Here is a 26,615-nt window from a genome sequence, read left to right as displayed (position 1 = left end):
CTTCTTCTTCTTCATAATATCCCAAATATTATACACCTATATTATACACTAAAATAGCAGTCAATCTGCACGTAAGCAGTTCACGGTTGTCATGTAAACGGCGACATATGGCAAACGGAGCGAGATGAAAATCAGGTCTTTATTGTTAAGATTCAAAACTCAATCCACTGGAGGTTCTTAGGTGGTTCTTGATATTTTGGCAGGTAGAAGCAAACTTCTAGAGATATTTTATATGTCGCTCACATTCATTTGAGTTTGTAAAACCTATGACACATTTGGAGGGGCTTGTTTTTTGTGTGTGTTTTTTGAGCATCTGGAGTTCATTCTCAATCAAATGCGTCTGTTCCTCTCCTGCCTTTAGATTAGCAAAGATGGTTTTTGTGTCTGGAAGCTTGCCAGTTTATTTCCTGCAGGGAGAGGATTAGTAATAATAATCTCCAGGCCTGCTGCTTGTACAGTTGGGGTTCAATTGTATGCAGATCTTAAAATTAGCGATTCCTCCAGTGGGGCCAGTCAGTGGTCGGTAACAGGTGGTTGGACTCAGGTATGAATGTGGTATGAGTGCTGGATAGAAGTGCAGTAGTAAGTAGGATGTTTCTGATAAAGAGAGTTTCCCTGCTCTAATTAAAATAATGAAATTGAAGTGATTGTGACCTGGAGAGACTCAGATATTCTCAGCTGAGCTCCTTCTCTACTGTGAAAATGAAACGGGTGAAATTATTTAACCCATTTATAAAAGCTTAATATTCCTACAGCTGGACACACCTGCACTTCCTCCTGGACTGAGGGCACGGACGGAGTACTCTGGGTTCGTAGGAAGCAGCAACGTTGAGGATTTTAAAAGAAGCTACTTGGTGACAGATTCCCCGTCGGGCCTCATGCTGAAGGGCTCCAGGCGTTCGCTCTCAGGCAGCATGTTGTTGAGTCGCTCCATCAGCGGCACCGTCTGGTCGATGCCCATCTGGATGCGTCGCAGGATCATCGACATCTCGTTGACCTTCTGGATCTGCTCTGCGTACTTGGCGTAGCGTTTCTGGCGCTCCTGCATTATGCTGAACAAGGTTTCCACTGACATGTCCATCTGGGAAGAAACAGACGGCGGAGAGAGAAAAGGAGAGAGATGGACTTTGACTTCTGATGAAACTTTGACTCATCTAAAAAAAATAAAAACTAAAAAACTAAGGAAAACTTTAAAAAACTAGAAAACTCATAAAATTGTAAAACTGCCCGTCGCTAATACATGCAAATCATTATCAGTATTAAATATGCAAAACTGTACAGTACAAGCATTTCTGAAATATTAGATGGAGGTTCAAACATTCAAACAAAAATAAAGAAGTGATGTTTTAATATATGTGTGAAGTTTTAACAGAACCTTTCCCAGATGCACGAGTCTATTATGAAAAAGGATATTTTAATTATTTTCACATGCAATACCAATTTAGTCACTATAACTCACACTTGATGGGGCTGTAACTACTTATTACTTTAACTATTGATCATTCTAGTGATGTTTTTTTTCACTAATACTTATACACTTATACTTTAATACAAATAATCAATGGTTGGGCATATACAGATGGAAAAATAATAGTTAAAAGACTCATTACAATTCATCTTCAAATGACTTGAATTTTCAAAGCAACACTCCAAAACCCAAATATATTTAATTCATACTGATCCAAACTGCTGTCAGTTGTTTGATGACTGAACCAAAAGTTTCTTAACCTTCCTGTCGTCCTCCCGGGTCAAATTGACCCCGTCTGTTTTGACTGTTCCTTCTTTCCTCCCTTCCTTCTCTCTTTCCTTCCTCCATCCCCTTTTCTTTCTTCCTCCGTCCTTCCTCCCTTCCTTCTTTCCTTTCCTCCCTTCCTTCCTCCCTCCTTTCCTCCACCCCCCCTTCCTTCCTCCCTCCCTCCTACCTTCCTTCCTTCTTTCCTCTTCCCTTCCTTCCTCCCTTCCTTCCTTCCTTCCTTTCCTTCCTTCCTTTCCTTCCTCCCTCCCTTCCTTGTTTCCTTCCTTCTTCCTCCCTTCCTTCCTCCCTTCCTTCCTCCTTTCTTTCCTTCTTCCTTCCTCCCTTGACTCGAGGACAACAGGAGGGTTAATATTGAGACTTAACTTTCTACAGTACACAAGGAACATGGTGTTTTCTTCTTGTTTCCTTTGAGTGATGAGAAATCCAAACACACTGACTGACTCATGCTGCACTGACACTCTCGTGGCCTTACTTCTTTGATCCTCTTGACGAGGGCGTTCTGGTCGAAGGCCACGGCCTCGGCACACTGGTGTAGGTGGTCCTGGTATCGGACGCAGAGCTGCAGAACCTGAGCAGTGTCCAGCCTTTCCAGACACACGCTGCTGGGTGACGTCTGGCCGCTCAGCACACCTGCGGAGAGCGAAGGCCAAAAGGATTTTTTGAAAAGTGACACGCTGGAGCAGAGTAACACTTAACTGCAGTGTAACATTTGGTAATTACTGTAATTAGCAATGCACAGGATGTGATAGAATTATCCCTCTGCTATTTCAAGAGTGCGCCTACACAGGAAACGTGGCTCGTTATCCACCTTCTACCGCAGCGCTAATGGGCTGCTGCAACAATGAGCTTCACTACAGAATTTAAAAAAGGGGGTAGTGGGGGATTGCTGGAAAATAAGATGAAACTGAAATGAGAGAAATCAGACAAAAGATCGACACAATCTGAAAAATATCTTGGTCAAACTTCTAAGACCACAGAGATCAAACTTTGTTATGTAGCCTATATAGATATATATATATATATATATATATTTGGCAGCTATCTGTGCAAAGTATTGATCTTTTCTTTTCTCTCACCTCTCGCTCATATTGTACATATTCTGCCAAGTGATCCATAAAAATGTTAGCAGTTATATAAATATATACTTTCATGCATATTAAGTTGAATCACACAATATCTGTTAGAGATATATAGGACTTCTGCTGTGAGTGAGCCTGCATTACTTAGCCTTAACAAGATGTACTGAGGTTTTTCTCTTTGTTAAACATCTCATAAAAATGTCTCTAAAATCCAGCAGGGTTAGACTATAAACTTACCTTTCAAAAGCGGCTGAAACGTGGGTATCTCCTGGAGCTTTATGACATCTGGGTCGTTGTGGATATTTCTCATTGACTGAGTCCCCTGGGCCACGACCACGATGTCATCCATCTTCGCCTTCTGCTTTGCTGGAGAGGGAACAACTGCAACGACAAACGACAATGTTTCTGTGAATTAACATCACCGATCTTAATTGTTACAACTCACAGGGTTTTATTTGAAGCCTTAGTTTGACTATAACTTAACCAATTGTTTTATTACTCCATTTAAGCTCTTTTTAACAACGTACTTTTACTTTACTGTTTTGTCATTTTGGACAGAAGGTAGAAGAGACTCAGATCTGTTACTTATAGAACTGGTTCATAATTAAAGGTTAGTCTTAAAACAACAGTCAGGAGCCCAAATAAACATTGAAACATGTTTTTCTTGTTGTAATTATTCCTCCTGTTCATAATGACCATTAGTCAATCCCTTCATAATGCATTTATAATGTTAAAGAAGGGGGGTCAAATCCAGTCCTCCTGTGGAAAAATGTATTAAAAGTCCATCTGAAGCTAATGCGAAGCTTCAGTCATCCAAATGAGTCAAATTCTTAGGGTTTTTTTAGCACCAAGTTTCCTCTTTTTGTTACTATAGTTACGTCCACCACAGCTCAACAGGGAAACACAAAGAGGGAATTTGATGCTAAACAGACTGTAAATGTGTCAGATATCCACTTGATATGACTAACTCAGACTGCTGAAGCCTCATATAAGCTTTTTATCTCTTACTTTATATATTACTCATCTATTTATTGACTCATTATGCCCATTATATAGATGTTCTTTATTGTATTATATTTTTTATTTCAATCAGCGGGACGTGAGTATGGTATTTCGTTCTCTTTCATCTATCTACATGGCTGGAATGAATCCTTGAATAAGCTTCAGTTTAACATTTAAAAGCATTTGGTCCCCTCTCACATCACATTATGAAGGGAATCTTTTAAGAGTCAGTATGAACAGGAGGAACCTCTTCCTCTTTCAGTGTCAGGGCACGTGACACAAATGAACAGATACAAATGAAAGTCAAAAATGTTCTAATGACAAAATATCCTAGTATATAATGCAGATTTTGTAATGTTTGCAAGTTTGTCTTGTTTGTTTTTTTAACTTATAATTTTTGCTGTTTTGCTTTATTGTAATTTGCAATGTTTGTATGTAATATTAATCAAGTTAATGATAAGCCTGTAGTGAGTTTCTCCCTCACCTGCACGTGTGTTTAATTTGTTATTTTTAGTCATGTTTCTCTGACTTTTATTTTACAAATGTGCAAATAAACCAATAAACTGTTGACTTAAAAACTCTCCTTTAACTAAAAGTAGTAACACAATAATATAAAGATGCTTGAATACACAAAATATACTAAAAAGTAGTAAAAATATTCATTATTCAGGATTTCAGAGTGCTTTATTATAATTCGTGATGCAGTAACATGCAGTGAGTATTTCAATGCTGTAGTTTATCAAGATGTAGAAGGAGCTAGTAACTATAAACATATAATTAGCAATATGCAAATACACAGAGGACTCAAAAATATAACTATAATTGAATAATAGTGGAATAGGAGCATGAACAAGTACTACACATCCTTCAAAGACCTAAGATAGCTGCTGTACAGACATTTAAACACAAGCTGCCACTTACATGTGAAGAGTATTAATTAATAAATCCTCCTCAGTATAAAGGAGGAAGGTAGTCTCACCTGAGGAGCTGTAGTCTGAGTGTTTGTGCTCTGCATCTCCGCTCTGCTCGGCTCCCATGGTGCTAAATGTTGATTAGCTCCTGTTAATGTTTCCAGACACAAAACAAGGACGAAACACCTCCTGTAAAAGCTTCATACGACCTCCAAACGCAACACGGAGGCTATAAAACATCCATCTGAAGCAAAATCCTGACTAGACTTTAATCCTGTAGTTATGTGATAACCTGCGTTGCTTGAAAAAATACCCTTTCTTTATATTAATACGAGTTAATTGTTAAAAAAGGTAATGACTGTGCGCTTGTTCCTGTCCACAGTGAGGCTACACTTCCGTAAATATTGATCACGTGATTCCTTTTATATCCGGATCAGCTCAGCAGCGCCACCACTGCTCTAGAGGCCAAACGAGGTATTACACCAATAAACCTCTAAAATCTACTGGTTGGTATCCTTCATCACCAGTGTTGGGGAATAACTAGTTACATATAAAAGCGTTATGTTATGTAATTTAATTACGAAATAAATTTAACTGTATTCTCTTAGTCACTGAGACAAAAAGAAAAGGGAAAAGGAATCTTCTTTCATATGGATACCTGAACAGGTTTAAAATATTGTAAACCTATCATTTGATTGTTCATATATTTAAAAATAGCACCGGGTATTTTAATTCAATAAATATAGTGGCATATTAGGGCCATATATGTCCAAAAAAAAGAACAAAAACTGACCTGGAGAAGGAGGGATCAGGGTAAGGAGGGGGGATAATTTGAGAAAAACATTAGTCGGAATTTTGCAAGAAAAAAAATCGGTGGTTAATAAGGTGTTTTATTTTGCCAAAAACCATATAGCCTCACTTTGCTGAATAAAACACGCATAATCTTCAACTCTGTAGATTTAATGCACAGTTTTAATATATAAACATCAGTCAAATTTAAAAGTATAATGTAAATACAATCATAAAGTACATAAAATACATGCAACAATACATAGCAACATTTTATCACCAACATCCTGGAGACTTATAAACATGAACAGAATCCTCCTTTAATGTTGTATTTGCCATCTAACCATTTAAATATTATCATTGTATTTAAGATTTTTTTTTTTTTTACCTTGAGTCTTGTTATTGACTAAATCAGCAAGAATTTATGTGTGGGTCAATTTAAACACTACCTGCTCATAAAGAGGCTAATGAGTCAAATCAGGCAGTAAACAGCATGAGGTCTGAACTTTCAACCCAAGAAAAATACAAAAAGTAGAACAGACTAAAACTGAACATGAAAGTCATTATTTTATGTTAAAGAATACCACTTATAAATAATACTACGATTATAATGTAGTTTTGAAGTAACTGTGAACATACTGAAGACTGCCAATATGAACAGTGGGCAAAAAGACAGCAGAACTAAACGGTTCATGCAGTGGATTCCTGACTACGTGAGACCTCTCTTTTGGCCTCTCTGGACTCCGTCTCCACCTGACTCCCATTTTCCTCTTCGGCCAGAGGGTAGGGACGCAGATCCAGGGTCAGGATGCGGCTTAACATGCATACATCAAACTGTGAATGAGAGAAGGAATGTAAAACACAACATACATAAAGACTCCTGTATTTGGTATGTTTGTTGATATTTGCATATTGTATATTTATTTGTAATCATCTGTTAATGTTAAATACTTCTGTACTGTATCTGTCATGCCAAGACAGCTTATTTGAATTTGGAAAACAAACAAACTGACTCCTACTTCAACTTTAAACATTTTTTTAAAAAGTTTGTTACATCTGAATAAACTCCGAGCAAAGCGTCGGCCTTGGAGAAGAACTCCTCCTTCAGGGAGATGACGATGATCTGCATGTTCTCTCGGGACTCCTCCCTGATGAAACTGGTCACCTGGATGCATAAAAAATCAGGGTTGATGATCAGAGAGATGTGGAGATTGAAGCTGGAGATGTGTGGGATTGAGAGAACAGACAGAGGAGTAGAACCATAGACTGTATAAAAGAAATGGATGTAACATCCGTGACGTCACCCATTGGTTTGTGGATTGCTGCTCGGAAGCCAATAGTTTCAAATCTGGGCAGCGCCATCTTGAAAATTTCAGGTGCATACTGGGAAAAATAAAAAACACGGATTCTACTTATATGGGTATGAGGCGGAGCCATGGGCGGAGTGGGGAGGTTACTATGGTTGCGAGGGCTGGATCTCGAGGACATTGGTCAATCAACCTGTCAATCAGGACGTAGCCACGCCCTAATGCATACCCTGCTTTATCGTCATATATAAAATCAGGGAGGCCAAAATTTCACAAATGAACATCATACTGCATTGAAGAAGGCTTTAAACTAGCGATTGAGACCATAAACACATTTTGAAAACGTTCACTGAGGTTAGAAATCAAGTGAGAAGTTGGTGAATTCTCCATTGACTTGTATTGAGACGGAAGTCCTTTTGACACCAAAACGATCGCCCCCTGGAGGCCTTTTGATAGAATGCAGTTCTAAGTTACTTCCACGGCCACATTTTCAGAGGACCAGAACTCCCCGTCTGAGTAGAACAGATCAAGAATGTGCTGTGTGAAGTTGAGGGATTGTAGCAGATAGATACAACTTCTGACTGAGAAGAAGTCTGCTGTTGTGAGGTTTCTCACCTTGCCGATGTTTGAGTTGTCCAAGGCTGCATCCACCTCGTCCAAAATGAAGAAAGGAGCAGGAAGGAAGCTGAGAGGGATGATAGACACATTAAAACCAGTAATGTGGGTCAAGTGTCAGAGCCTTAGCCGTAACAATTAATGCAACAAGTATTAGATCACATGTGACAAGAGCTACAACAAAAGGGAAGAAGTGTCAGTCACAAAAGAGGTAGAAGAAATATTTAATTTAGGAAGGAATAATAGTTTCAGTGTAAAAAAAGAAAAAAGGATCAGTATTGATGGATGGGCTTTAGGGAATGTGAGTGATTGAGAGGCTTTCCTAAATTCAAGCCCTTTAGTTTATTATACCATTCATCAGTTTAGAGACTCATGATCATTACAAGCTCAGAGCCCCCGGACTTTGAAGGGGGGGAAAAAAATAAAAATTGGTAGTTTCTGAGAGATATTTCATGTGTCAACAGCTGTGCAGCGATTCCTTTTGTTCTGTTTTGTTTTGTAAAAGCTGTGGGGGGTAATTATCCAGCTGTCCAGTTAAATTTATGTCTAGTAAACACAGATTTGTTTTTGCTCAGGGATTTGGGGGGAAATGGAAATAGGAAATAGCGTGGTGTGTTTCTCTGTCAGTAAGAATACTTTATAATATTTATTCCTCTCATTTGCTGTTATTATTATGCACATTTACAGCTTTTTATTACTCTCTGTGATTCCTTTCGCTCATTGTCGGCAACCTTCTCAACACTTATATATACTATATAAAGCTCCAGTTTCATCTATTAGAATCGGATGTTTTTTGATATAATCTAGTCTGTAGTGGCGTTTGCATGCGGAGTTACCTGTGGATGGCGAACAACAGGGCGAGAGCAGCGATGGCCTTTTCTCCACCGGACAGATTGTCCATAGACATGAAGCGTTTCCCTGGAGCCACGCAGTTGTAGTTGATGCCGCCCAGGTACGGCTCGTCTGGATTCTCAGCGCTCAGAATAGCCTGAAGCACATTTTTTAAGAGATTTTCATTTAATTTAAATCATCTTGCTCTTGTTTGTAACACCTTCTTGCATTACTTTAAACGTTTTACGCTTAGCTGAACTCAAAGTGGCCTTCATGTGGGAAACACGGTGGATAAGAAAAACAAATAGATGTATTCACGTAGTTATTATTAACAGTTCAGTGTGCAGTAAATCATCCCTGAAGAGCACAGAAACTTGACTGATTGGTTACATTAAAAGCACTTTTCAAACTTTTTACAACACAACTTTAGGGGACAAAAGACAAATGACTCAGAGAAGCGATAATCTTTTTTTTTTTTTTTTACAGCAACAATTCATCAGATGACAGTGTGTGATTTTAGAGACGTTGCTTGTAGAGATCAACCTACAGAGAATAATCAGCAACTCCGCAGCTGATACATTTTTTAAAACTGGTCAAGTATTGAGCGAGAGGAGTTCACCCAGAAGTCACTGCTCTCTGACGAATGAAGGGGAAAACTTCTCCTGTTGCTGCCACACTCAGAAAATTTAGAAGTACTACAAATTGAATTACGCCGTTCATCAACATCGTCCTCCTGGAGACTGTTTTACCTCCACAGAAACAACTGGATGAAAAGAGTGAGGCTGGTTAGACCTAATACTCAGACCCACAAGGGAAGAAAAATGTGATTTCAATACGTAACTGTGAGGAATTACAGTAAATCAGCCACATATTCATCTGCATACAGAGGTTTGACTTTCACTGCCGTTGACTGTAAGGAAACGGAAAAGTTAGTCATAATGCTGCTACAGTTTTTACTTTTGTTGGCAAACGTTAACAAAAATGATCTGAGTCTTTAAGTAGCAAAAACAACTTTAACTGAACCAATATCGATGCCCTATTAGTCACTTAGACCCAAATGATTGTAAAACAGGGTCTATGTTAAAAAATACTGATGTTTCCCTCTAAGCTGATTGTTTGGTTGTCTGGCTGCAACTTTACTTTTTTGGTTCATTCATTTTCAGCAGCTGTTTTCAGAGTAAAAGCTCTAAAACCTCACTATTCACTACCTGCTCAGCAATAATCAGCAAACAGATACAGTTAGAGACTAGCTGGTGAACATAGTGGAGTACTAAGCCTCTAAAGAACCACAGTATTTACCTCAGGAGTTGGTAGAGAGTAAAAACAGAGTTAAAAGAGAGTGAATATTGGACTCATATTCACCAGGTCGACAGAAACACAACTCCAAATCAGCAATAATATAGCTGCTGGATGTGGAAATAAGGAAGTTCGTCATATCAGCTTTAAAGGTGACGATATGTCAATGTCACAAGTTGTCTTTGCTGCCCCCTGGTGGACAAAAAAAAAGAGCAACATGTGTGTTTGTGTTCACCTGAGCGCTTCTGTTCCTGCATATTCTTTTATAGATCTGGTCAATAACGACAGACACGTGCTCGAAGCACTGGCTGAAGAGCTGGAAGCGCCGAGCTTTGACTTGTTCAAACTCTTGACTGCACTTCCTCGCTGCTCTGGTGCTCGCCTCAAACGCTGAGTGACGGAAAAGAGATAAATAGATATAATCCCCATTCAGGAGTTTTATTCATTAATCAAATATATAGATAATATAATATAAAGATAAAACAGGTAAATAAAACAACAGAGTACCGTCCGTCACTCCCTGTAGTTTGTCTTTCACCTCCCTCATCTTCTCCAGAGCTTTCAGGTTGGGTGCGGTTGTACGATGTAGCACTCCCTCTATGGAGGAAACGGACTCCTTCAGCTTCTCCACGCAGGCCTCCACTTCCTCCTCTGACCGTGCGGTCTACACACACACACACACACACACACACACAAGGTATGGTATGCATGAATAAGGGGCACTGAGAGAGAATTGAGAGATGATGAGTCTGTGGTCTTGACGTCTCACCCTGAACTCTTCATTCAGACCAGAGTAGTCGATCACTAGTTGAGCCTCTCTGTCGTAGATGTGCATGGTGGCTGAAGTGCTCTCAGATTCTGTGTCGAGCTGCACAGACCGGAAGAATCAGTAGTAATGTGATGGTCCCTTATTCATATGATCTAATTAACACTCCTCCAGGATTGGACAGAACTAAAACAAAAAAAAGACTGTAGATCTCTGCTGTATGTCTTTACCTGCACCTCACTAATTTCATCCAGGCTCCCTGACTGCAGATTGATGGGCAGGCCCTGGATCTTACAGGCCAGCAGCAGGTTGTGTCTGGCCAAACGTTTCTGCTCCAAAGCCGTCTCTGCAGCCAACACATCCCGCTGAAGCTTCATCAGCTCTCTGAGAGAAACAGAGACAGGGCAACGTTTCTTGGAGTATTTTAGCAGTTTGGTTCCTTAAACAGAAGGATTAGGGGTGCAGACATTCTCCTGAAACTTTTCACATTGCCAAAGTAAGAGCCAGAAGAAGAGTCAGAAAACATTAATATCAGAATGATCTGCACAAAACATCACATGTTGCTCAGTCAACAGCTTTGTCAGCAAAATATAAATAAACTAATCAACATGAGACACAAACCTACCTACTGTAAAGCACTTTAAACTACATTAAGCTGTATGAAAGGTGCGTTATAAATAAAGTCTGATTGATTGATTAATAGTGGCAGCAGTAGCAGTGGTGGGTTAAGTAGCAGCACAACATCACAGTAACAGCAACAGTAGTACTATATTATTAGTGGTAGTATTACTTGTTATATTATTAGTGGCAGTATTACTTGTTGAATTCTTGGAGCCTCTGAGTTTTCTGGTCCAGCTCAGATTTAGCAGCGGCCACTTGACGCTTCTTAGACTGCAGCTCGTCCTTCAGCTCCAGTAGTTTGTTCTCACCGTCTTCCACTGACACCAGCAGCGTCTCCTCAACCTGAAAGACAGAATTTAAAAAAACAGGCTGTTGCAGAGAATCATCCACACTGTGACAAATTACAGAAGGTAGTAACTATAATCAGAGTTAACACAGAATGACTGCCGGAGATGATCACCTTCCTCTGCTCAACCACTGTCCTCTCCTCATTCTCAATGGTCTCCACCATTTTTTGGAGTTTCTTCTCCTGCTGCTTCAGCTGCTCTTGATTATATTCCAGTTGTGCATTCAAGCGAGCGCAGTGGCTCTCAAACTCCAGCCTGAAGGGACGAGACGCTGTTATAAACACCTGAGAACTTTCATACATACCATAATTATAATACAAGTACAAATGATGTGATTATATAATGATGATTCTTAATTTTAATACACATAAAATAACCTTATTATGCAAGTCTGTCACACAAAAATTGAATTTGTTTATTGTAATTATGTTATGGCTAAGTGAATTAATTGCATTAAAACACATAATAAAACAATAAATATTCTATAAGAAATTAAACCTAAAACAAACTGAAGCTTTGCACTGTCTACTTTTCTTTTAGCAACTCTGTATTACAAACATTTGGTGACCTGTTGTGATTTTATAAGCTTATGCATACGTGTTTTTCATAGTAAATATAGTAATTATATATGCAATTCCTCATAAAATCAAAATAATATAAAGATGTTCTCCATTTTCTTCCTTTCTTCCAAAGCAATTCTTTATCTTTTAAAGTGTTGATTATGCCGTACCGCTTCTTATCGAGCTCTGCCTGATGTTTCAGATGCTCCTGCTCATACTCTCTGATGCTGTTCACGCCGATCTCAGCACAGAAGTCATCAAACACCACATCCTCCATCTGCAAACAGAACACCTACACTTTTATACAAGCAGCAGTTAATATAATACTTGGTGAAAACTTTTCCTGTAAAATAGTTTATTTAGTGTTTGTCTCAAAAGAAGTATTTTCTTTACTTACTATCTGCAACATAATAGAAGAACTTTCATAAATACCATAATTCAACTACAATTATAAATAATGTAATTACATGATTGCACAGTGTTCTTAATTGATGTTATATAAAAATACTATAATTAAATGTAAATGTTGAATTTCTACAATTATCCCCTAGGAACTTGAGCTTCAGCACTCGCATCAAAATTGCAGACTGAGTCTCAAACAAAGGTTGAAGAAAGTGTGCTGACAACAGAACCTGTTCAATCTGTTTTTTGATCTTCGTCATCTTTGCCTCTTTCGCCTCTACGCTTTCCTGCTGCATCTGGATTTGAGATTCCAGGTTTGCCATTTCACTTTCCATGCGAGAAATCTCCTGAAAACGATCAGCATGACATGAAAAGACACAGTAAGTAACTCTGAAGCTGTGAACTGGCAATTAATCTCTGCTTCCATGTCATCATATTTTATTCTTGCATGTTCCTTTAACCCTCCTGTTGTCCTCGCGTCAAGGAAGGAAGGGATGAAGAAGGGAGGAACGGAAAGAAGGAAGGGAGGTAGGAGAGGAAGACAGAAGGAAAGGAGGGAGGAAGGAAGGGAGGAAAGAAGGAAAGCAGGGAGTAAGGAAGGAGGGAAGAAAAGAAGGAGGGAGGGAGGGAGGAAGGAAGGAAGGAAGAAAAGGGAATAGAGGAAGGAAGTGAGAAAAGAGAGAAGGAGGGAGGGAGGGAGAAAGGAAAAGAGGAAGGGGGAAGGAAGGAAAGAGAGAAGGACAGACGGGGTCAATTTGACCCAGGAGGACGAAAGTGACAGTGATACACCACATACATTAAAACCAAGTGAATGAGCATCTTTCTTGTTGGTGATATTATTCTAAATATAATCGACATTCTTTAATCCTACCGCTTGACATCTGAGGATGTTTTTCTTCCGGAGGTTATCCATCTCAGTTTTGGAGTATTTGAGGCGGGTCTGAGCACCCTGAGCATGAGCAATGATCTGTTTCAAGTCCGCCTCCTTCCGCTTCAGCCTCATCAGATCCTTTCATAGGACCAAGAAAAAAGTCATGAATGAAAGCATTTTAAATTCAGTAATAAATACACAGTATATTTAGCAGAACAATGGATGAGAGTTATGTGTAGACAGAGCAGCTGTTGACGACATGCGTTGACTCACGCGTATCTCAGACATCAGCTGTTCCTTGCGTTCCTTCAACTTTGCCACAGCCTTCTCGTCCCAGCAGCGCGCTTTGGTCCGCAGGTCACTGGAGCCTCCAGAGATAATACCTGACTTTGTAAACAGCGTCCCATCCAGAGCCACTGTCTGCAGGAAACACATTTGATTAACAGTAGAGAGGTTAGTCGATATGCTCGTCTGACTAAATTCTAATTGGTTGGACAACTGCTTGTGTTACACCTGGCCCTTGCTAAACTTTTGGGGTTTCCCACCCCTGAAAGTGTAGTGAGAAGACAGCACTGTTTGTTTGTGGGGGTAGATAACGCTGGTTCACTCTATAGCACGGTTGATGATGGTAATGCACCTCAGCACTGGTTGCCACCTGCCATTAAACGATACAAGAAGAAGAGGTGGGGCTGCACACCTAGCAGCAGAGTAAGAGACAGCCGCCAACAATAGTGAGTCTGACACAGAGACAGGATCAGGAGAGTTTCCCAGAGGAAGAGAGGCTTTGCAGGCTCTGAGATGATGTTGCCTTCTACTTACAAGTGATGAATTTACAGCTCACTGTAACTGAATACAATATAGTGTTTGATATCTAGTGTCGAGACTAGATACGATTTCAGTCAAACACTATTTTCTTTGGTTGAGTACAAACCTTTATAGAAAGCTGTCTGCAACAATGCCTTCTCTTAATAACTTCAAAATGCAATCAAAAAGCATTAATGTGGTTATTGTCTTTCACGCTGTCTATTTGAAAGGGAAAGCACTAATTACTTCTGGCTTGAAAAGGAGTCCACAAATTAAATTATCATTATTGTAAAATGACAACAAAGAATGGAGTGTGGCAGCATGACTAAACATGACTATTGAAACAAATATGATTTCTTGTGACTATGTCGTGCTGTTGTCCTTGAGTCAAGGGAGGAAGGGAGGAAGAAGGAAGGAAAGGAGGGAGGGAGGAAGGATGGAAGGGAGGAAGAAGGAAAGGAGGGAGGAAGGGAGGAAAGGAGGGAGGAAAGGAAAGAAGGAAGGGGGGAGGAAAGGAAGAGAGGAAGGAAGGAGGGAGGGAAAGAAGGAAGGAGGGAGGGAGGTAGAAAGGGAAAGAGGAAAGAAGGAAGGAAAGGAGGGAGAAAAGGGAAGAAGGAAGGAAGGACAGACGGACGGAAGGAAAGGAGGAAAAAAGGAACAGTCAAAACAGACGGGGTCAATTTGACCCGGGAGGACGATACAAATGTTAATGGATATACTAAATTATAAGTGACCGTCGCTCCAGTCATACCTTAATGCGCTCCTTCCTGTCAAAAGCCACGCTCCTCGCCTCTTTGATGTTCTCACACACCAGCGCGTTGCCACAGACAAACTGCACAACCTTCTTCAGCTGAGCGGCACCTGTGGAATTGTTAACCTGTATGACATCCACCACCATCTTGGCACCTGGGACGTCCCTCAGTCGCTCGTTCAGAGGGCTCACCTGGAGTAGAGTTGGTTATCATTGACACGGAGTACGAACATGTGTGTCAAACTGAGAAAGTATGTGTTAAGTTGATTCCCAACCTTTCTGTTTCAACTTACATCCAAGTAGTCAATGGGCAGGAAGGTCTCGGGTTCGGATCGCTCCTCTTTGATGAAGTCGATACAGTCACGGGCCACTTTCTCTGTGGTCACCACGATGGCGTTCATGAAGTGGCCAAGTACCTTGGTGACAGCCAGCTGGTACTTCTTATGGATGGGGCTGCACACGTCAAACAGACGGCCATACTGGGACAGAAAGTTGAAAAAAAATAGTTTCAGTTTCAGTTTCTGAACTTCAAAAGATGGGGTCAGAAATTATGAAAAGATAAACATTAAAACTTTAAACAACTGAAAGGTTCTGAATAATGGGGGACTACTTCCTAAAGTGGTTGGTGGTAATATTCAACTGATGGAAAACAGTGAAGTGTTAACATCTGCATGCTATTATACTCACAATGACTACATGCTGATGTTTAGCTGCTATGTTCACCATATAGAGTTTAGTGCATTAGCATGTTAGCTTTGCTTGCTAGCTAATTAGCATTAAACACAAAGTACAGCTGAGACTGACAGGGATGTTTGAATGTTTTGCAGGTATTTAGTATTAAAGTTAAGAAATAATAATTCATCCTAATATGTGTGCCAGTTTCCATTGTAATTAATCAACATAGCTGTGGAGAAATTTCACTCAAAACCAAAAGTGCCAACCTCACTGTGGTCAGTGTGGCGTTGCAGGGAAGGGTGGAGACCATGAATGAAAATCTGGCAGTCTAACATGGCAGTCTAATAGTTGATGAAATCCGTCAGTGTGGACCAAAATGCTGGATTGACCGACTGACACATGAATCAACGCTGCCATCCCTAAAGCAACACTACTAACAAAATGTTTCTTTTGAACTCTAAAAAATATTTTCAGCTTCCAGGAAACAAAATTCAGCAAAGGAAGTGTTTGCCAACAAGTCTGTCTCAATGTTAAGACCTCTCCCTGAACGTCTGTTTCCTCTGCATCATTATGCTCGTTTGTCTCTTACCACACTTTCAGGATAGAGTCTGCGAAGCCTCTCTAGCAGCTCTTTGCGCCGCAGTTGGCGTTTGCTCTCTTGGCTGTCCAGGGAAGCGTTCCCCAGCTCCTCCAGCACCTGGCCCAGCTCCTCGTTCACCACCACGCTGCGCTGGCGGCCCTGCTGCAGCTCTGCAGTCAGGCTCTCCTCCTGCTGACGGCACTCCTCCAGAGACGACCTGACACAAACAGTGACTCCTCAAGTGTCCTTCTGTCATGTTACACTCTGATTTTAAAGTATTTAATTTGTTGCTCCTGAATAACTATGAAGTTCAAGTCATTAAGATTGACAAACTTTTAATTTGCTGTCATTGCATGTATATATATTTAGATACTGCAGGGCACTTTATTATTATTCATTACATATACTTTTGTTTTATTTTATCTGGGCTCAGGAGGTAGAGCGGTTTGATTCCCGGCTCCTCCAGTCCACATGTCGATGTGTCCTTCGGCAAGACACTTAACCCCAAATTGCTCCCGTTGCTGCACCAACGGTGTGCGAATGAGAATGAATGGTTAAATTCCCCCTGATGAGCAGGTTAGCACCCTGCGTGGTAGCCCCTGCCAGTCAGTGTATGAATGTGTGTGAATGGATGAATGAGTTGTAACGTAAAGCATTTTGGGTGGTCGTAAAGACTAGAAAGGCGCTATATAAGTACAGTCCAAGTACAGTCCATTTAGTACAATTTTGGGGTATTTTAGTAATTATTTTAGTTTTTTCTCTCTCTTTTGAATAGTTACAGATGCATTTTATATTTAGGATAAATTAAATATCTACCTAGCCACCTATCTATCTATCTACCTATCTACCTATCTATCTATCTATCTGTATGTATGGCATAAGGTAAACACATGATGACATACTGGCACATCTTGGTGTACTCCTCTAGCTTCTCTGCTCTGCGAGTCAAATCTTCCAGCTGAGTCTGGTTGTTCCTGATCCCAACCTGCAGCGGGCGATGTTCCAAGATCGGTATAATTAGGGAAATATTAATTAGAGATTCATTAGTGAGCAAGGCAGACAATTAGATACACATACTGCAGCACAACAGCAGCTGTTCAATCTTTTTTTTTTTTTGGATATTGAATTGAAACTAAACGAAGTGTGTGTTGTGTCAGCAAAACTGTGTCAGTGACTTCACCTCCACTTCCTTCTTTCTGCGCTGGTCGAATGCCATCTTCTCAATGTCCGCTTTCACCTCCCAGTCCAGCTTATCTGCCTGCTGGCTGAGGACGGCGCTCTGCTTTCTAGCAAGTTCCTTCAGCTCTTTGTATCGCTCCAGCTGTAACAGAATTACATGGAAAAAATAGGCTGAGGATTTTATGTTAATGTAATGTTAATTCATCCCTGGAGATTTTTAGATATCTGTTTATGTAAGGTGCCTGAATTTAAAGTTTAACAAATAAAATCAAACACATAAAAATCTATTTGGGAAGAGAACGTATGAGAAAATACAGCAAATAAATGTACACACAGGAGTCGACAGGCAGCTTCTCCACTTTTTTGTAAATATTCTCACCTTGGGAGGCCGGCATAATAAATCAGAAAATAGTTTGAAATTGAAATAGAAACCTGCAACATGTATGTCTGTTATGTCTGTTACAATTTCCTGAAGCCCAACAAGGCATCTCAAAATCTTGTTTTGTCTTATCAACAGTCCAAAACTCAAAAAATAATAATAATAAAAGATACAGAAATGCAGCAATCAACTTCCTGTCAATCAGCTAATCATCGCAGCTGTATATATGATGAACAAAACAAAAACATTATAGCCCTCCGACCTGCCAGTCGCTCTCTTTTACTTCATGTTAACTGACTTTTGGTTCGACCAGATGGGAAAAGAGATGCCATCATTTTACTCATTCTCACCTGATCCTCATCCAGCTCGATGTCCATCCTGGAGACTCCCTCCTTCTTGACTTGCTTCTCATAGCTCTTCCAGGTCCGCTCAAGCTCAGAGATTTCCTGCCGACCCTCTGCCAGCTCCTGCTCTTTAACAGTTATCAGCTTCTGACCCTTCTTCAGTGTGTCACGGATCCCGTCTGCCTTCTTCTTGTGATGGGAGGTGTTGACTTTGGCTTTGATGTACTGGGACCGAGACTGGGACAGGACATGCTCCTGGGAACTGGGCGGCACGTGAGAGGAGACCAAAGTGAATTCTAGTTCATTACAGACTAACAAGCACACAACACCTATCTATTAATATGATAAGCTGGTTCTATTAACCCTCCTGTTGTCCTCAAGTCAAGGAAGGAAGGGAGGAAGAAGGAAGGGAGGAAAGGAAAGAAGGAAGGACGGAGGAAAGAAGGAAGGAAGGATAGTAGGAGGGAGGGAGGAAAGAAGGAAGGAGAGAGGGAGGGAGGGAGGGAGAAAGGAAAAGAGGAAGGAAGGAAGGTAGGAGAGAGGAAGGAAAGAAGGAAGGAGGGAGGGAGGGAGAAAGGAAAAGAGGAAGGAAGGAAAGAAGGACAGAGGAAAGAAGGAAGGGGGGAAGGTAGGAGGGAGGAAAGAGAGAGAGGAAGAGGGAGGGAGGAAAGGAGGAAGGAAGGAAGGAAGGAAGGAAGGAAGGAGGGGAGGAAAGAGAGAGGAAGGAAATAAAGAAGGAGAAGGAGGAAGGAAGGACAGGTGGAAGGAAGGAAGGAAGGGAGGAAAGAAGGAACAGTCAAAAGAGATGGGGTCAATTTGACCCGGGAGGACGACACGAGGGTTAAAGCTTAATAGATGCAATCATCTTCGGTTTGCTTTTAGAAATGGTGAGGGACAAAATCAATACATTTTCTGCTCTGCTACCTACAATGTAATGTAGTTATATACTGGTTAATAATAGATTTCTTTCAGACATGTTTTCCAAGTTATGAAAAGTAAATATTCAGTTTCAAAGTAACACAAAACTGCCCCTAAAAATAAATCCAAAGCACAAGAAACCTTTTTAATACTAGAACTACCAAAGCAGTAATTTTGCAATTTAATAACTTGTATGTATGACAGTGTATCATTTCAGTAACCCTTTTCAAACTCTCGAAGATTTGCATCACAGTTGCCAAGCAACTATTTTTTATTACTTGTTTTACGCTGTTAAAGCAAAGATAAAACCTAGCCTTGTTTTGAACTGAACAAAAATATATTAAATATTTCAGAACAAAATGTCAGCAAAGAGGAGAATGACTGCCACAGAGGCTTTAGTGATGCTTCAGAGCCTTGATGAGCCTGCTAGAGTCTGGTGGAGGAGCAGGATCAGATAGTGACGTCTCCTGGTCTCTTGAGAGTTCATCTGATACTGACTCTGGGAGTGATTCAGACAGCGATTCAGACATTGGTCCCTTCACAATAAAAGCTGGCTAGACACTCCCAACTCTGCGTCTGCTAATATTCCAGGTAATGTATGCTGCAGGTTAGGCTATTGGTCTTATAAGATCTTATGCATTTATTATATTATCACTGATATCAGACTACATAAAATGTAACAAACTAATTAGACTAACATTTTTTGGCAACAGTGCAAAACGAGTTATCAGCTGTGCCAGATATTCCAACCACAAGAGCACTCAGCCCATCACACCACTGGAAGAAGAAGCTGTCCCACTGAGTCCACCTTCAGCAGAGAGGCAAACAGCAAAATATGGCACAGTGTGGACTGTTGTACACTCAGGTGAAATAGAGGAAAGTAACAAAGTCAAAATGTCATGACCGAAGCTGCAGGACCCACGGCACACGCCAAGCGCAACACTGAAGATGCTCTCACCACTTTGCTGTGTTTGGTTGATGATGTTGAAGCACATCAGCGACAGCACTGTAGCCGAGGCATACATAATCAAGTTCATGGGATATGACCGTCGATGAGCAAAAGACCTTCACTGCTCTAGTCTACATTCATGGCGCTCAAGGTGGAAAGAAATGGACTTGGCAAGCTTCTGGCTGGCTGACTGAGGCTATGTAATGTTCAAGGAGACCATGTCCTGAAACAGAATCCAGGAAAGCATGTGGTTCCTGCGTTTTGATAAAAAGGAGACCAGACACACACACATGCAAGAGAACAATTTGCCCTGGTGAACCGAAGTCTAGGAGAGATTCGTCCAGAACCATGCCTGGTCCTGACATCACTGTTGATGAGCAGCTTTGTCCAACAAAAGAAAGGTGCAGCTTTCAGTTTAAAGCGAGCAAACCTGATCAATTTGGTATAAAATTTTGGCTCACTGCTGATATGAATGATGTGATGAATGGCACAAAGACGAGACACGGAGGCCAGGTTAACGACTAGGAGATAGTATGGTGTCGAAAATGGTTGAGCCTTACCTGTGGAAGGGGACGAACATCACCACTGGCCAAATCACTACAGGCCAAGAAAACCAGCCTGGTTGGCAAAGTAAAAAAAGAGCAGACGAGAGCTCAACACCAAGCGTAAAGCAACAGCGGTGCTGAAAATTGACAATGCTACAAACAGTTTATTAATGCAAAGCAAGGAAAACATCTGGATTCTCAGCATGGTCCACAAAGCTGTTGCCATCACAAGTGGCCACAAAGTTAAACCCAGAAACAGTCACATACTACAACAGAACCAAGGTCGTAGTAGATGCGCTAGAGGAGGAACTCAGTGGAGTGATAAATGCTGCCATCCTGTTCAAGAAATGCACCAATGAGAGGACGTCACAGAAGAACATAATGTGACTCAAAGATGAACTTTGCTCCAGTCACATGAGAGCAAAAAAAGCCTCAGAAGTGAAGATGTGAGAGCCAGGACTCAGACAGAAGGAGCGGCAGATGGAGAGAAGAAGGCTGTGCCAAGCGTGGAGAAACTGCAAAACAAAGGACACTTGTGACAAATGTCTCACAGTAGTGTGTGGGAGCTGCACATGGAAGGTGGAGATTACCTGTGTTGACTGTGAGTAATTGATCCACAAGCGTCAGTGAAAATGATGCAGGGTGTTTGCTCTTAAAACAGCTCGATGCCGTGTTCAAGTGAGCACACTTTGAGGAGGAACAAAGTAGTGTGTGGGAGCTGCACATGGAAGGTAGAGATTACCTGTTTGGTGTTTGCTCCCACTTTGACGAGAATACTTTCATTATGATTTTACAGCATGATATTTGTATTCTAATATAACAGTTTGGTATCTCTAGCTCACTAATATAAATACTGCTTTCTAAATCAGTTTAGTTTTCCCGCAGTTTGACAAATGTTCATATTCTTTTCCTGTAACGATCAGATTTTGGAGTATATGCATTTCATACGTACTTATATGCATCAGCTTTAGTATGCATCAAAATGTATATTTGTGATGTTTTACGAGTTATTGTATAAGATCCAAGGAAGAATGAACTTGTGAGTGAGTGTTGATCTAATTCGAATTAGTATCTGTAATTAAAATAGCAGGTTCTGCAGCTGTTGATTAATTAATAAACTTTCACATTCATTAGAATTTAAATGTTGTGTCCTGATGTTTATTATTACCTATCCTAACATTATAGATCCATTTATTGTTAGATTTGATATTGATTATTGTAATTGCATCCAAGTAATGTATGAATGGTCTAGAATTACTGTTACAGCCTTTCTAGTAGTTTGAGTGTTAAAAAAGACATTTATGTACCGGATCTCCTTCTCCATGTGCTGCAGCTCTCTGGTGAGTCGCCCATGTTCCTTCTTGCAGGTTTTGACCGTCTGCTCTGAGTTTACCAGTTTATTGTTCTGAGCGGCTGCAGTCTGCTGTTCCTCACTCAGGGTGTCGCTGAGGACGCCGATGCCCTTCTCATTATGATACAGCTCAGCCAGGCTCAGCTGCAGGCGGTTTTGGTGAAGGTCATCCACCAGTGTCTGGTACTTCTGGGCCTGGAAAAGAGACATGTGGGAGGTGCAGACAATCAATGGACAGGAGAGCTCAAGGGAGACTAAGGCCACTTAACTTCAATCCACTGCATGCTACCATTACTGTGAGCACATGGGAGGGCTTGCCTTTATTGTGTCAGGCTTGATTTATGTATTTTATAAACTGTGTGTGCTTTTTATGTCCATGCTTCTGCTTTGCCCGTTTCAGATAGTGTCTAACAGTGCAGCATAATGTGGTCTTATTTTAACCATATCTCTCTTCACATCAATATCTCTCTAGTTTTATTGTTTTGCGCATCTTGTATTATGAGCTTCTGTATTGCATGTTTTAAATAGTACTCGACAATGTTGTATAAAGGTGTTCTGAATTATGTTTGTTATTACTATTTTTTTTCTCTTTTTATTATTGCTCTGCATGCTTAAAAATGATCTCAATAATTTTGCAATTTCAATCTCATAATTTGTTTTTAGAGTGACTGTAACATCTGTCCAGGGACTACAGATGAAAAATAGCGTCTTATCTCAATGTTTATTAATGGGCACAGTCCTTGCTAAATACACAAATAAATAATAAGATATTTTAGTAATTTAGGAGCATAATCTTACTCCTGCTGCTCTCTACATCACTTAAATCTACAGAGATAAGTCTTGGCAAAGGAGTGAGGAAAAAAGGAAGGAAAGGAGGGAGGGAGGAAGGAAAGGACGGAGGAAAGAAGGAAGGAAAGGAGGGAGGGAGGGAGAAGGAAGGAAAGGAGGGAGGAAAGAAAGAGAGAAGGAGGTAAGGAAGGAAAGGAGGGAAGGAGGATGGAAGGAACAGAGGAAAGAAGGAACAGTCAAAACGGATGGGGTCAATTTGACCCGGGAGGACGACACGAGGGTTAAATATGCATTTTGTAGAACTTATGACTATTATAGCTTCATTTTACAATACTAGCCTGAGAAATTTAGTGCTCACTTCATTACTTACAGTCTTTCCACATCATTTTTGCCCTCCTCTATTTATGTTACTATTCAAACTGACCTGTGGCTTGCCTCGTTGAATTTAAAGTCAAAAATAGAAAGCATCTCCATGTTTGTGTCTTTCAGGATTCAAGTTCAAATCACTGATTTGGGAAGCCGAGTGCTGCAGTAGTATTGATTCCTCCAGATTGGAAATTAATACAAGCCACATGCTCTCAGCCAGACACTTAATTTACCTGTGGGTGGTTATGAAAGGAGCTGGCAGGAATAATTGGTGTATATGTTTGGTGACTTTGGGTGTGTTAAGATGCACAGGTTATTACAGCAAGATAGAAAACAAAATTGAATCCCTCTGTTTGTGTTACCTCTATTTTTTCCTGGGACACCTGCTTCCTCTCGGCAGTGGCAGATTTCTTCTTGTTGAACTGAAACTGAGTGTCCTCTTTGGCTCTCTGCAGGGCTTCTTTCTTCTTTTCATACTCTGCAGCAAACTCCTTGGACTGACTGATGAGCTCGAACATCTTGGTCCTCTCCTTCGGGTCTTTCAAAGCTATGGACTCCACTGCCCCCTGGTGGTGAGGAGAATAAAGAGTGACAGCACCTTTCATATGTGTTCATAGATATTTCTCACATTCATATAAAGAGTATTTGATGTCATCTTCTCATCTGATTTCAGCTCCATCAAATCCTGAATTTATGTATAGAACAATTGTGATTCTGGTAGAAATATCCTCGACATTTTACCTGGAACACCAGACAGTTTCGAGCTTTGGTCACAATGCCAATCTTCTCCAGCTCCTCCAGATATTTAGCCAGAGTGACATGTACGCCATTGATACGATACTCAGAGGAGTCGCCTGAGAAATTAGAATGAATGAGAGTTAAGACAGATTTGACCAAAAACTACTGGCTACCTAAAAAGTATTTATTCTAACGAGAGATGAGAATCCAAACTTAAATGTCACAATTAATTCACAGGTCTGTACACACTGGTGTCAAGTTAGTTAAACTTAAATGTCTTTAGAAGAGGATAGTAATAAAAAAAGGTTTTAGGTTCACAGAGGTTAACAGAATAATGTAATAATCTCCTGTTAATGTCATAATTTATTACATCATTAGTACAGAGGTTGTTACATTACTTTATTACATTATCAGGAAGTTATTACATTATCAGGTTTTATTACATTTTTGTATTGAGTTATGAGGTTTTTTTTTATTACATTATCAGGACTTATTACATTTTTTTATTGAGTTATGAGGGGTTTTTATTACATTATTGGGACTTATTCCATGTTTTATTGAGTTATGAGGGTTTTTTATTACATTGGGACTTATTCCATGTTTTATTGAGTTATGAGGGTTTTTTATTACATTGGGACTTATTACATGTTTTATTGAGTTATGAGGGTTTTTTATTACATTATCGGTATATTATAACATTATCAGGTCCTACAGTGATACAACTCAACCTACTGAGCTAACCTGAGATGGTCCGACAGTAGACCGTCTCGTGGTCTTCATCGTCCCGGTAGCGCATGGCCACGCTGCCGCTGTTGGACACCGGCCGTCCGATGTGAGCTCCGTGTATCAGCTCCCTAAGGTGCTTCACCCGGAGGGAGGCTGCACGCTCTCCCATGGCAAAGCTCACGGCGTCCATCACATTGGACTTACCTAATAGATATTTTACCACATATATTTTAGCAGAAAACTTATCATTAACTGGTTATAAATGACAGATACATATATAATATAATGCTATAATAAAGCATTGTCCGATAATGGGTGCATATTAAGGTTGCTTAGTTTAACATAGCTAGCTCAGTGAGTCTGCTAAATGCAACTATTAAAAGTTAACTTACCAGAGCCATTTGTGCCAATTATGCAGTTAAATCGCATAAAAGGACCAATAACCTGCTTTCCTCGCCATGACTTGAAGTTTTCAATGTCAATTTGTCTTAAATAACCCATTTTATGCTCACTATTAATGAGGTCTGTGAAGCATCCAGTGTCAAGTTTTTTTTTTTAAGTTTTTTTTTAAAACGAAAGTCCCGTGAAGTAATGGCGGACTGACTTATAGGCGGGAAACACAGGGGAGAAAAAAGTCCCTGAAAACACCAAATACAATGTCAGTACGTTCATATGAAGTGTACGGGAGCGTATTGCTGCCACGCCAGAAAAAAACGGATCAGTATCACGTTATAACGTGATAGTTTCTTGTTATAACATAAAACTTTATATATTATATCATTTACATATTATAACATGATAATTTATATTGTTATAACGCTTCACGTTATAATGTGATAAATTGGTCTCTGGCGGAGGTGGACCCCGGTTAATCAGGTTGTGAACTGGCACTTGGCCTTTTGCAGTGAACCGGCATCACCATGGATACCCCACTGTTGAGATGTCCGTTTCAACCCAAGCATGAAGTAGAACTTGATCAAATCCTGTAAATGAGCCTTATTCCTCAATTAATCCATTCTCCACACAGCATTTCCTCATTCCCACAACAGAAAACATTTATGTTATCATGTTATAACATGAAAAGCAAATGTTATAACAAGAAACTATCACGAATAACATGAAACGTTTCACGTTATAATGAAACTGATCCGTTTTTTTCCTGGCGTGGTAGCAATATGCTGCCATAAATGTACTAGGGCCATACATGAAGAAAAGGTCCCGAAAACACAAAATACAGTATGGACATGCCAGCATGTTCATATGAAGGTTTATCACAGTCTATGAGGTTTATTAGGGCCATATTTGATTTAAATAAAATGTCCAGAAAATGTTGGAAAATGTCAGAACTTCTGAGTTTAAAGTTGTAAACTTTCAAGAAAGAAGATATTCTCCAACATTATAAAGTCACAAATGTACAAAAAAGATTCTCTGACATTATATCACAAATTTACGATTAAAAAGTCAAATATTTTCTGACTATATAAATTTGCAAATGTACAAAAAAAGACTCTCCGACAATATAAAGTCAATAATTCACGATAAAAAAAGTTGGATATTCTCCAACATGATAAAGTCACAAGTTCACGAAAAAAAGATCAGATATTCTCATGCCTGCTGTGGGAGAACTGGTCACATTGAACTCAGTTGGGTTTAGCAGATACTTAAGTTAAGTCGATAGATAGTTGGACACTGACACAAGTATTGTTATTTTTACCTGTTTACCAAAATATATTCAATTTACAGCTATATAATGAATATGGGTTTAAAGTGCAGGCTCCAGCAAGTCATTGAAAATACGTTAAATCAAAATTACACTGTCAACATTAAGTTACTGAATCAACGTCAAACTCTAATATTAAACCACAACAATTACTGAATATGCCTCTATAAAAATAATAATACAAATTCTGCTTTATAGTCAGAGTGTTATAGACACAGGCCTAAATATGATGGGCATTATTAAACAGTTTTTTATCTAATAGCAAATGACAAATCCACATGATTTAAAATAACCCAAACACACATTTATTATTGTAACACACATCATAACAACTTTAATAGCTTCTAAGGGGCGTAACGCAGCCATTTCCGAACTGCCTGAGGAAAGGCAAATTTGTTTGCAGTCCCCGTCTGTCGTGTCAGAGCATCTAAAACAGAAAACAGAAACTTTCAGTGAAAGAGCTATTACATTTACATTGTGTAATATGTGCAAGTGGTATACAGATTCATAAATAAGGCATATAATACTTTAAAGACCTGCTTATTTGATAAATGATGTGGATCAGTGATCTGTAAAAAGAAATTTAACTCACAAACAACCACATTCCTGATAAGTCTGACTTTATTTTATAATATTCGATAACTTATA

The 26,615-nt window shown here is 39.9% G+C and overlaps 2 protein-coding genes across 2 annotated transcripts; both read right to left on the bottom strand.

Annotated features, from left to right (window-relative positions):
• Positions 1-86: 86 nt before the first annotated feature.
• borcs5 (BLOC-1 related complex subunit 5) lies at positions 87-4,980 on the bottom strand. The gene is made up of 4 exons (XM_053319282.1): positions 4,817-4,980; positions 3,073-3,216; positions 2,229-2,386; positions 87-1,081 (listed from the first exon to the last, which is right to left on the bottom strand). Exons 1-4 carry the CDS (start codon positions 4,872-4,874, stop codon positions 848-850), a joined length of 594 nt encoding a protein of 197 aa, XP_053175257.1. The 5' UTR covers positions 4,875-4,980; the 3' UTR covers positions 87-847.
• A 1,247-nt stretch (positions 4,981-6,227) lies between these two features.
• Positions 6,228-24,748, bottom strand: smc1b (structural maintenance of chromosomes 1B). Its single transcript, XM_053319478.1, has 25 exons — positions 24,640-24,748; positions 24,263-24,451; positions 23,525-23,637; positions 23,146-23,349; positions 21,585-21,823; positions 17,872-18,127; positions 17,144-17,284; positions 16,866-16,948; positions 15,973-16,180; positions 15,002-15,187; positions 14,709-14,900; positions 13,427-13,573; positions 13,154-13,291; positions 12,513-12,629; positions 12,051-12,157; positions 11,434-11,575; positions 11,170-11,315; positions 10,583-10,736; positions 10,356-10,454; positions 10,094-10,250; positions 9,822-9,976; positions 8,296-8,447; positions 7,460-7,529; positions 6,592-6,702; positions 6,228-6,371 (listed from the first exon to the last, which is right to left on the bottom strand). Exons 1-25 carry the CDS (start codon positions 24,746-24,748, stop codon positions 6,228-6,230), a joined length of 3,759 nt encoding a protein of 1,252 aa, XP_053175453.1.
• Positions 24,749-26,615: the final 1,867 nt, after the last annotated feature.

Source organism: Scomber japonicus, chromosome 5 (assembly GCF_027409825.1).
Source record: "Scomber japonicus isolate fScoJap1 chromosome 5, fScoJap1.pri, whole genome shotgun sequence".
In the NCBI taxonomy this organism is placed as follows: Eukaryota; Metazoa; Chordata; class Actinopteri; order Scombriformes; family Scombridae; genus Scomber; species Scomber japonicus.
This window is presented reverse-complemented; position numbering and strand designations above follow the sequence as displayed.